Source organism: Aethina tumida, chromosome 3 (genome assembly GCF_024364675.1).
Source record: "Aethina tumida isolate Nest 87 chromosome 3, icAetTumi1.1, whole genome shotgun sequence".
NCBI lineage: Eukaryota > Metazoa > Arthropoda > Insecta > Coleoptera > Nitidulidae > Aethina > Aethina tumida.
In genome coordinates, this window is record NC_065437.1 from 199,800 (window position 1) to 212,634 (window position 12,835).

Here is a 12,835-nt window from a genome sequence, read left to right on the forward strand (position 1 = left end):
ATTAATGATTCTTTATCGTCAACTTGGTGCTAATAATGAATTGATGAACAACGAAGACATTTAAAAATGATTTGAATTAGAGGGGCAATGAATAACGTAACTCGATTTACCTGTAGCCAAGCCAAAGCCATTTCTGTGTCAGTTCGATAACATAAAATGAGCGGAATCTTTTGCCCTTAATGCCCGCGAATTTAATTTATCGAATCAACGAGCTTGAGGAAAACACATAATTCAATAATTTTACTTTATGCCGGTTGTAAATTTTCAACACCTCCATTTCTACACGTACAATAATATTCTTTCATTGCGAGATAAATGCTTGATGTTTTATGTAACGTAGATTCAGGTGCAATTCGGCTTAAAATTTACGGTAAGCTGCGCTATCCGAATTTATATGTCGGTGTGTGTTCCTCTCTCTGCTGTTTTATTTTAATTTAAATCTTTACAAATGCATATTTGCTCCTGGGAGGCTGCGTGGATGGAACTTTATCTCTTGAATTTTGAACGTCATAAAAGTAACTTTAATATTCTCTGGAAAGAAGTTTATCTAAAGAATTTTCTTAAGAAAACTACTTTATGTAGTTTACAAGGATAAACTATTCCAACTTACATACATAGATTCGTTTATTATATTTTGTGTTTTAGGATAAAAAGGACCACTTTGGGTAAAGAATACAGATTGAAAGTCGTTTGTTAAAGTCGAGGATAAAGAATAGGGCGTTTTATTACTTACACTTATTTTAAGCTGTGCGTCATAATCAGAGTATTTTATGAATTTAAGTAACCCCACAAATAAATAATGATGGCATATCCAAAATTTACACACCGAAAAACATATTTTATTCAGACGTAGTTAAATATTTAAATGTTAAAATGGGAAAGAAGTGAAGAATTAATCCCCATCAAGCTTTGTAAGCCTTAATTTCCAACAGGATTTGCTCTTTCCATAAAAAATATTAAAAATACAATAACTAGTATGTGCATTAGTCATCGAAACAATAAAGTGACGTGCATCTCGCAGCAGATATGTGTAGGAGTAGATATGAATGTATAACGCAGATGCACTGAGTCTGGATATTCTGGCATGCTCCATGCCACTGAAACATCAGCACAACGGCACAACGGCACAACGGCAAGAGCCCAAAACTCTCCGAACTTCAGTTCACATGGAGCTTTGGCGTGAAAAAGACACACGACGTTTTGCGACCTTTTTACACGTTCGAATTTGTGGCGGACTCGTGGAGTTGTTTAATTAAATCAACCACCGTGTTATTGCCACATTAATTTGTGGCTGTTTTAATTAACTAATTAATTAATTAAATACGTGGTGATTATTTAACGTATGTGCGTCGTTTGGTGCTGCTAAATTCATATTTATCTCATTCGTGCACGTAAAAAATAGTTCGTTATCAGGTTGTCGGAGGAAGGCTTTCACAAAAATTCGTGTGGAGCTTTTCAGAGCGTCCGTTCAGTTAAAACGATTTATTGTATATCGAAACGGCCTCATAACGATAAGAAAAGGAATAGCAAAACTTACGAGATAAGTCACTCCTTAAATGGATTTACCGCAGCGAAAGCCCAAAAGCTCCTGATTGATTGGGAATGTTTTGTTGCCCTCCTTTTTATTAGTTGTCAGATAAGTTAAATGGGCTGTTTATTCATTAACCGATAATGAACTGCGGTTTTAATTAAAATCCAGTTTTAAAATGGGCACTTTTTTCAGTTGTGACTCTGAATAATGTGTCAATGTCACGGTTTAATTTTTCAGTTGCACCTTTTTACAACGGTAAATTAATCAACTCGCCTTTTAGGTTGTCCAAAAACACCCCTTTGGCAAAAAGTGAACACCCATTCGGGCCATTCTTTTAAAAATTAATAAAAAAATGTGGAAAGTGCACCGAACGTAAAATGAGAAAATGAAAAAATGCTGTGTTATGTAAGTCTGAACTACTGAACTATAATTTTAAATGTACCATAAAAAGCAGGCAAAGACATAACTGAAGAAAAAATAGACATAACACGTGATATCTTCCTCACATCATTTATTTTATGGTCTCCGTTCACGCAGAACATGTCAAAAGCTGATTTATGTGGGCCCCCACTAAATCATCGGACGTGGTTAAAAAATAGTGTGTTAAAATGTGTCTGTGGTTGTTTCAGGCTCTGTTGCAAGCGCACGATGTGGTCGGGCACGAGATCTACGGCGAGGACGCGATGCGAGTCACGCCGCCGCCGTTGTTGCCCTACCTCAACGGCGGCGACGACCTCGACGGCCCTAACGGCGACGTCGAGATGGAAAACGTAACGCGGGTGCGACTCGTCCAGTTCCAGAAGAACACCGATGAACCCATGGTATGTCACACGTGAAGCACACCCTGTATACAATTTGGGACTACTAATAATGGGTCCTTATAGGATCATGTGCGGTCCCAGCAATAAAATTGGTTTAGTTACACCATCAATATGTGTCAAAATTATTGGAAAAAAATTGATTATTCAAAAAGTATTTGTTTGTAATTACACAGATAATTTAAAAATACAAAAATATACAGGATGTTCCTTGAAATATACCAAAATTATCAATATTTTAAGTTGTACAAAATTGAACGTAAATAATGAACATCCTGTATGAAATTTGGAATTACTAATAATAGTTTCTTATAGGGTGGTTCTTTGTTAATATGTATACCAAAACAGAACTTTTCACCATTATAATTGGTAACTTTACAGACATTTTAGTGAGACTACCTGAATCTATTAAAAATTTTTGGAAAAAATTAATAACTCAAAAACTATTGAGCTTAGCTAAAGGACATAATATAATCATTTGCTTGTAATTACATGTAGAAGTTAAATATTAAAAAATATACAGAGTGTCCCATTGAGAATAAGAAAATTATTCATGTTTTTGAGATGCACAAAATTAAATATGTATAACAAACACCCTGTACAAATTTTTAAAATTCTAGTAATAGCTTCTTATAGGTCGGTCTTTAGTTAACGTGTATGCCAAAAATGAACGTTACAGCATTAACATTGGTGGCTCCACACACATTTTTCCCCATAAACTTGTAATGAATAAGTTGGGGGGTTATCACTTTAATAATTTACCACCTGCAATTCCAATAATAGCCAGAAATTTATTCAACAGCTCCTGAATCCCTGCTGGTGGAACGTACGTGAAGTATTAAACTTATATCCAACTACAATGCCCGGTTCAATTTTCTTTTAAAACTTTACCAGCAATAAAAGTTTCCAAGTCCTGAAGACGCCGTGAACTTTACTTTAAACAACAGTTGATTGTGTAATTTCAGGAAGCATTAATATGCTTACGAATAAAGGAATAACAATTTAAACAACCGAAATAGAACTAACTGCTCCATTTAAATAACGTGATGGCAGATCTAGACTTTGGCGTTTGAATTAATTATTGGGAGAATGGAAAATCCTAGTCAAATGCATAATTTGCTTAGTTGTGATTTAAAATGTATTATATGTTATCGTTTATGTAAATTATTCATTTATTTTTCTATTTTTATCAGAGTAATGCTTTGAGTGTGGGCAATTATATTATTAAAACTAATTACAGATATTATTTCTGGTTGTTGTTAAATTATTTTTGAGACAGAAGATAATTCATTATATTTGCTATTTCTGGAAGGACGGGAAACTTTTCTAATACAGTTTTATTATTGTTTTTATATTTCCCTTTCAAGCTTTCTCGAGAACACACCGAAATGTCATCCGCCTTTCTTTTGTCTCCCGACTGTATGATGCTAAAAGATGAAACAGAAATAAGAGGGGAATGTCAGCTTTAAATTTGAGGGAAATACACACAGGAAGCACGTTAATTGTGAAAGTTTGCTTTGATGCATTGCAGCTCAGTCGAAGAGTAAAAACAATGGTCAGCATAATATAGTACATCACGTTTATTACACGGAATGTGCATCCGTATTTTTAGTAATGCTTGTTTATTGCTCAACATAAAAATACGAATACACCCATACATCATGATTTGCCGTTGAAATATTAAATTGTATCTGAATTATTATCTGATGAGGAGATTAATTGTTGTTTTTGCCGCAGGGTATCACGCTGAAAATGAACGAGGACGGCAAATGTATTGTAGCTAGGATAATGCACGGTGGCATGATCCACAGGCAGGCCACGCTGCACGTGGGCGACGAAATTAGGGAAATCAACGGAATTCCAGTCATGAACCAATCGGTGAATTCCCTACAAAAAATCCTCGTAAGTATTTATTTGGTTTCCCACTTTTTCCTTCATCCGTACAACAATAGATTCGCCTCTGTAACCGATCCATTGTTTTGTAATAATCTTTCTAAAGATCCCTTTTTCGATGTTGTAGCAAAAAATTGGATTCGGAATATGGTCGTGCGGGGGTTGATTCGCCCGCTCCACTGCTGCCATGAAATCGCAGCGAATAACCGTTTCATTAAGCAGATAACGCCCTCGGAATCCAAAACGTTCATATTGCCAAATCAATAATACGATTGTTTATCTAATTGTTCTGTGAAATGATGTCTACTGCTGTTGCCGGTCATTGTGCCACATTCAATCACCATTGTTTTGCTTTTTTGCAGAGGGAAGCCCGTGGATCAGTTACCTTTAAAATAGTGCCATCGTATCGAAGTGCACCGCCACCCTGCGAGGTATGTCCCCCCCGTTAAATCTGGTTCAATCATTTCATCCTCATAATTATCCACATCCTCTCATATTCCTGCTCCGGATTTTATACGGTTAATTAAATAACCGTATAAAAGTTGCAGGACTTGTATGAAATGAACGATAAAGTGACACACACAAAATTGTGTACATGATCTCTTTAGTTAACTGAAGCACATCTCATCAAGCCGACGCATATTCATTAAATCATCAGCAACAATTGCGAAACTGAATGAATTGAAATCACTGTTATCAAATAATTAATGGCGTCCATTCATTCAATTCAAGTTCAGTCGTAAAAATCTGCATCACAACCGCATTTGACGTATTAATGGAAAGGCATAAAAGTTTCGTTCTCTTGTGAATTTAGGTTCTTGAAACACGTCCCATTGTGGTGTAAACGTGATGTACGATGTGAGTTACGGAATATTTATTCGGCCTCTGTAAACCTGCTTTCATATTAATCCGCCAACTTTGTTCTGTTGACAAACAGTCTTAAAGTTATTTGAATTAAAAAATAATTGTCCCTTAATTTAAAAGGAGAAATGGGACGAGGTGGAAACGAATAATTAAAATCTCATTACCGACTTAATTACTAAATTATGATTAATATAAATATCAATATTTATAAAGGAAAATGCGTTTTTAAATAGGCATAAATGTTTGCATTGGAAATGGCTGCGATATTTATTTTATTGCTTTGATGATATATGGGTAACGTTTTGTATTAAAAAGAATTATTGCTACGTATTTTTATACCGTCCAGATAAATTTAAAACATTTTGTATGTTCGATATCCGACAATAAATATATTTATGTAAATAGCATGGACGGGATTTTGAAATCCATTGAGCAAATTAAATAAATTTATAGAATACACTCACAGACACATTTCAAATCATTCAGTTTCGATAATGACACAATTTTGTTCTCATCTCATTGAAAACAGCTTTTTTGACTCAATTTTTCTTCTGTTCCGACCATCTAGTTATTCCGGATTAAACCTCTGCCAGTGTTAGTAAGTACCCATGGAAATTAAACCATCTGGTTATGGTGTGATGTGCTTTGAGTTACTTAATGTAGGACTAGTACAATTTAGAAACACATTCATTACTGGACTTGTTGTAATTACAATTATTGTAGATAGTTTTTGTAATTAGCATGGTAAAATGTAAACTTGTGAGAAGTTCATCGTAGAATTAGTGCTGTTATTTATAACTTTGTTTAGTAACTACTCATTTATTACGTTGAGGCAGTGATAAATCAAAAGAATATCAAACAGTTCACCCTTAAACTTATGTAGTTAGATAGGGAGGATAAATGGATACGTTTAATGAGTATTATTTTCCTTCCAGATATTTGTGAGGGCGCAATTCGACTATGACCCACTTGAAGATGATCTTATACCATGTGCTCAAGCCGGAATTGCTTTCAAAACGGGTGATATACTTCAAGTAAGTTAATTCCCCATCAAAACAACCCTTCTCCCCTAAAACTTGTATATTTAACAACTGACAAATGTCAATCAATGTATTCTTACTTCATTACATTCAAACCATAATTCTGACAATTAAATACTGATTAGGAAGAAGCCATTTCATTTCTAATCATAACTAAACTAATAAATACTCAGCTACATATAACAAATGAGAGTTGTTCCTCCAGCCAGACACAGGTAAGTTTGAACTCCCGACTTAACTGACAAGTTGGGTAATTGTCTTGGACTTATTCAACGTCTCATTGTCGTCTCGGGTATAATTCGTTAAGAGTGCGCATAAACTTCCCAACTCGTCTACACAATTTTGATTAAATCCCCACTTGCGGTGCCGTTATTAAATTTAAATTAAACGTTTGCAGATAATTAGTAAAGACGACCACCACTGGTGGCAGGCGAGGAAGGACAACGCGGCAGGCTCGGCAGGCCTGATTCCTTCGCCCGAACTGCAGGAATGGAGGGCGGCCTGCGCGGCCATGGAGAAAACCAAACAAGAACAAGGTAATACGCCTCGATAGACGCTCATTCACTATTAGAGAGGATAATCGAAATTGTGAACGGACCACAGACATTCCCAGAGCTTATTTTCATCTTTGATTTGCCTTGTTTTTCTTTCCGAAAATGACTTGAGGGATTCCGGGTCTGCTGATGATGTTTCTTAACGAATAGTTTCCAGCAGTTCATAAGTCACCGTTTTCACTTGATGGTATTTTTAAAAATAATGTATAAGCTTAATTATGTGCACCACTCAAAACGGAGGCCTCTCACACACACTCTCGACCGTTTGCTCGAGATGCATCCAAATTATATTAGCACACTGCTGCCAAAATAATTTACAGTGTGAAATGAGACATAATCATGGATGAGATATGTGCATATTTTCTTTTATGTGTTGGCGCTTGGAAAATATTCCAGAGTTATGTTTCTGTTTAAAATAAAAACACCGGGAATACTTTACATTCTTTTCCTTCGAGAATATTATTAAGAGATCTCGTTGTCAACATAATAATATACATTATTTTTGGAAAATACTTTTAGAATGTCCCACATTTGGTTAAGTGGCTGCATTTTTCTGTTGCATGGTTGTTCCCATATTCATAATAACTTACATAAATAAACCTAAACGAAACCAATAAACAAAACAAGTGTGCATGTTAGGTAGTTATTAACTAAACAACTAAAAGTAAATTTAAATAAACTAATAATTATTGTTGGTATGACCTGTATTTTTGTTGAATGCAAGACGTGGAAAAAGGATGTTCTTCTCATACTAATGGTTGTGATGGTACTACAGGTATAGAAAGATCAAAATATGTAGATACTAAATTGAAAGGAATTCGAAAATTCAGTGGGGTAGAATTGGACAGAAATGTATATTTGTCATCAGGAAACTGTTATATGTTTGAACACCTAACATAAAATGTATAATCTCCATCAGTTACAAACATAATTTGAATTATATCATACCTATAACAGAAACCACTCAAATTGAAACAACAATAATAAAAAACATGTATATATAAATTTTATGTTTGCATGAAATGCATGATAAATGTAAAACTTACTTTATAAAATGTCTAATCTAATAATTAGCGTTATTATAACTATTAAAATACTACTGGTAACCTTGGATATAATTTGAAATTTCATTAATTATATGCTTTATGCACTTTTAATAATAAAATATTGTATTTAATCATGTCTCTAATCTCTTTAATAAACATATGTCTGTATCGTTTTAGTCTACAACTTTGTTCAAGTACAATTTCAGATAATTTACAAGTTTCTTCAAATGCTTTCTGTGCCAAGTCAATCTCTTTTCCAACAACTTTACAGGGCAAACTTTAAACAATCAAAAACTAAAAGTTTCATATGTATTAAACTACTTTTTGTACTTGTTTTTAAATATTCTAGTACAGTTTGTTATAAAATAACATATACCAAATACAAATATTATTTTCTCTTTAATATCTGGTGTTATAAATTAATTAAATATTGAAAATATTTCCTCTAGTTTATGACCAAAGCATGATTTATTTTTAAATTTATATTCCCAACACACAGAGTAAATAAGTTTTCCAATCTTATTTCAAGTTTTAAATTTAAATTTTAGACAAAGTTTAGAAAGCAAAGATGCTCCATTAGTCAATTTCAAGTTTTACAGCAGTGTTTTTGGGTAGATCGCACAATGACACACGAAATTCTCCGTTCAGTTTGTGTCTCATTTATGCAAATCGTTACTTCCAACTTTAATTAAGTATCAACTCGAAAAAAACAAATTGTTAATCGTCGAAGTTATGTAAAGTACATACAGAAAATATCCTTTCTCTATTTTAAATGCACGTGTGTTCTCAAATTATCACATTTTCCAGTAATGCACATTTCTAGTTCAGTATTATATCACATTCAAATTTGCATGAAATTTACATCATTAAATAATAGGCCATTTTTAAATCAAATCAAATATAAAAAATATTCACAAAGCCTGTAGGAAGTATTAATTTTATAAAATTACTAACTAAGCTAATAAAAAATATATTTTAAATAATCACTCTATCAAGTATAATCCGTTTTAAGGGCTTCCATGTAAGTATCTGACTATAAATAAATGTGTGCATGCAACATCACATGTTGACCAACCGGTATATATTACTATCCAACTTTACCCCAAAAAGTAACAAAGGAAACTTGCGACGTTTTATTGCTTGCCGTTTCTTGGCCTGTACTGAATGTCTTATTTACTAATCAATGTTTTCCCTGGTAGAATGATTTTTGTGATCTGCTGGGAAACAAAAATTGTTCATTCTTGTTCTATCGATTTGCATGTACACTATAGCAAAGGTAGCACATTAATCATCGGGGTGTTTTTTACTGAAATTAATTTAATTTTAGTGAACTGCTCGATATTCGGTCGACACAAAAACAAGAAGATGAAGGACAAATATCTGGCCAAACATAACGCAGTCTTCGACCAATTAGATTTAGTCACTTACGAGGAAGTAGTCAAATTGCCAAGTGAGTACAAACAGCGAAACAAATTACCAAAGAAGGTTAATGATGAAACGAAATTTCAGTGTCAGATCCGGCTTTCCAGCGGAAAACGCTCGTCTTGCTCGGCGCCCACGGAGTTGGAAGGAGGCACATAAAGAATACGTTAATTGCCAAGCATCCAGACCAATATGCTTACCCGATTCCCCGTAAGTATCAATTTCAAGCCTCATCAGTAAAACACTTGAGCAACTCGTTTACGAGCGGTGAATTTCAATTTTTAGATACAACGAGACAACCGAGGGCGGACGAGGAGAACGGCCGCAATTACTTCTTCGTGTCGCACGACGAAATGATGGCGGACATCGCCGCCAACGAGTATCTGGAGTACGGGACGCACGAGGACGCCATGTACGGCACCAAGTTGGACACCATCCGGAAGATACACCAGGACGGCAAGATGGCCATCCTGGACGTGGAGCCGCAGGCTCTCAAAGTGCTGAGGACCGCCGAGTTTTCGCCCTACGTTGTGTTCATCGCCGCCCCGGCCTTACAAAACATGGCTGACGTAAGTTTATCACTGAATAACTCAATAGTAGAGAGGGTTTTGTAACTGTAATCAATTGTTTACAGTTTGACGGAAGTCTGGAGCGGCTCGCCAAAGAATCGGACATGCTACGCAACGCGTACGGACACTACTTCGACTTAACAATCATCAATAACGACATAGACGAGACGATTGGAGCTCTGGAGTCGGCGATTGAACGCGTCCAAACCACACCGCAATGGATACCCGTCTCGTGGGTGTACTGACAGCAACCCAACGCCTGGGAGTTCGGGTCGTTGCAGAATTTCTAAGCTCTATCAAAAAGTATTAATTGCCTTGAATTGTTTTCATTTTAACTTGGTTCTATTCATTGTATGGATTTGTCAGCAGTCCGTTGCAGTCCACGTACGCTGGTCTCCGCGCGCAAAATGCTATTAATAATAATAAGTGTTAGATTAGGCCAGTAACATTTCAATAGAGAATACACCACGCAAGCGTCACACACACATTACATATTTAAACGATTGGCAGAAAATCCTAACATATTTGTTTGGTGTATCCTCCACGTGTTGTGTAATTAGATCATTGTGTTTTTCGCCAACATCACCTTATTAATTAATTACTTTACGAGTAGGAAATATACGTTAGCAAAGTACTACAACTCGTTATTAAGCTACGCCCCCAATTTGGGTACCCGGGTGTCGATCCCGTTCGGGTGTTTCCGGCGTTAACCCCACCACTTGACTCGGAAGGTTATTGCTAACATATATGTTCATATTTCAGACACCTCTTGCTGTCTTCAAGTAGCAGTTTGGTTACTTTACATCACAATTACCTAAAATAAATGAAGGGACAGTTTCAAATCTATCTAGTAATGCTCAATTCAAAATAATTGGCACCAATCTGTTACTTTTTAATGATTTATGCTTCACATTTTATATATCATAGGATAAGAGCTTCTGCGAACCGATAAACGTGAAATTTGATACATTGAGCTGACTACTACTAATAAAACTAGTGTGTGTTTTAAATCAATAATCACTAACATACAATGATCCAGTTACAATATCGTCAATTAATTTTTGTAAAGCTGGACCGTATGTAAAATTGTTCAGCTTTATAAACATAGATTTAACATATAATTGAAATATTGATTTAAAAACATGCTTGTAAATTTAATTTGACACCTTAAAGTTACCCACAATCAGTTTTACAATAAGAACGTGCACTGGTAGTTTAATTTTCGTAGCAAAATAAATTACGAAACGCTCAATAAAACAGTTGTAAAAGTTGCTTCAATTCAAAATGATAGCAATATGTCTGGAGCATTAAACAATTTAATTATATAATCGGATTATACACTCACACAAGTGTTGATAAGAAACTTGAATCGTTGTATCTCAGCTACTACCTTATAGAAACATTGTCTGTGTGTTGTGTTCATTAATTTTTAATAACAATTTAGCCGAGTAAACTACTGAAGTAGTGGTGATTGAGCGTGAAAGTAAACCTGATTTGATTTTTCTGTGTTCTTATAAAATCGATAAAAATGTATAGAACTAGTCTAAATAAAAAGAATACTACGAATTTAATGAAACGTATTACTAAAATATACAGGGATGTAACGTTAATATGTTTCGTCAGTCTTTCCCGCGTAACATTTCTAGGGGCTGAGATTCAAATTAATTAATAGCAAAATAAAACAAGTCAAAATTAGTTTTTGCTCAATAACTAAAACGTTGAAATGATTAAGGCTAAGGATGTTTCTTTCAGACAAGATAGTTACTAGTAAGAGGAACTTTCGCAGGTTGGTTATATTAACTAGATAGGTATAATTCAAAACATTATTATTATTAGGTGTTCAAAAAACAACTTTACTACAGCCAACATAAAGAGAAATTTATAATGGACCAATATAATGAAAATAATTGACGAAATTTCAGTTCGTAGTTGTTTGTGTAGTCGAATTTTAAATAAAAAATATATAGACAGCTTCGTAGCGAAATATTATAATGCCGTTAATGTATTAATTATACTATAAATTATATAAAAATGGTCAAAAGCTGTGCAAATATAGTTAGTTAGAAGGCATGACTAAGTTTTGCTTTTTCATATTGCAGAAACTTGTTAATATAATCAACATTTAAACCACTAGGAAATCTGTAAACGTTCATATATGTTGCCATATTATTGTTATAGATAATTAGCAATTTATATGTATGTTTTTGTTAAAATAACTTTGTTAATACATGGCGCATAATATGAACCTGATAATTATGTTTTATATTTTAATAAATATTGTTATATAATGTATATGTAATTCTACAAATGTTTTTGATAAAATAATTGGCATCAAACATCGTTTACATATCTAGATAAAATGGCTAATTTGATCGTTCGTAACGTACTAGTTCATCTTTTTACTTACAATTTTAATGGCAATTTTATTCAAACTTGTAGGCGTATTTAATTTTATTTATATAATAAGATATGTACAAATATGTTTGTGCCATAAACAGTTATAGTTTTATATTGTGTTACTATTACATTTCTATTAAATGGAGTAATATGTTAACGCAAGGAGAAATTAAGATACATGAATTTAAAAGTGAGATTGCTTCCTGTAAATGTATAAATTTAAAATTGTGAACGACTAAGGTTTATTCCTTATAAGTAATTTGATAAAAAAATCCTAGAGTAGGCATACCGTTTGCAATTCAGTAACTAGAATGAAGTAGTTGAAGATATTTCGAAAAATAAACATGTAATATTATTAGATATTCGTTTTATTTATTATATAATGTAATATATAATATTTAATTTTAAATTCGTTATACCACAAATACACTCTGAACTCATTATTATTTTTGTTTCTTTTAATAAATTGTGTTTTCACCCAAAATTTAAATTACAATAATGTTATTCCCGAGTTTATAAATATCAGGCAACCAAAAAAAATCATGCAAATCCATGCTAATAGTTTCATCACTTACATTGAATCTCCAGGCAAATTTCTTAAACCACTTATGACCGGCCCGTTCAGCTACAGCTTCCCCAAAAGCAGGACGGCAAGCTTCTGCAGCCTTGGAACCAAATTTGAATTCATAAAGTACGAAACA

General features: G+C 33.9%; 1 protein-coding gene across 6 annotated transcripts in view; it reads left to right on the top strand.

Moving 5' to 3' along the window:
• LOC109603466 (peripheral plasma membrane protein CASK) overlaps positions 1 to 12,492 on the top strand; it is a 35,671-nt gene extending 23,179 nt beyond the window's left edge. For 4 of the 6 annotated variants that reach the window (XM_049965236.1, XM_049965239.1, XM_020019966.2 and 1 more), the window contains 10 exons: positions 2,161 to 2,352; positions 4,087 to 4,251; positions 4,605 to 4,673; positions 5,675 to 5,704; positions 6,042 to 6,140; positions 6,544 to 6,682; positions 9,074 to 9,196; positions 9,256 to 9,378; positions 9,454 to 9,737; positions 9,803 to 12,492. In XM_049965236.1, coding sequence (XP_049821193.1) covers positions 2,161 to 2,352; positions 4,087 to 4,251; positions 4,605 to 4,673; positions 5,675 to 5,704; positions 6,042 to 6,140; positions 6,544 to 6,682; positions 9,074 to 9,196; positions 9,256 to 9,378; positions 9,454 to 9,737; positions 9,803 to 9,982 — 1,404 coding nt within the window. In that variant the 3' untranslated portion in view covers positions 9,983 to 12,492. Of the gene's footprint in view, positions 1 to 1,909; positions 1,937 to 2,160; positions 2,353 to 4,086; positions 4,252 to 4,604; positions 4,674 to 5,674; positions 5,705 to 6,041; positions 6,141 to 6,543; positions 6,683 to 9,073; positions 9,197 to 9,255; positions 9,379 to 9,453; positions 9,738 to 9,802 lie in introns of those variants that run through there. The other 2 variants (XM_049965240.1, XM_049965237.1) reach the window with 2 other exon arrangements.
• Positions 12,493 to 12,835: the final 343 nt, after the last annotated feature.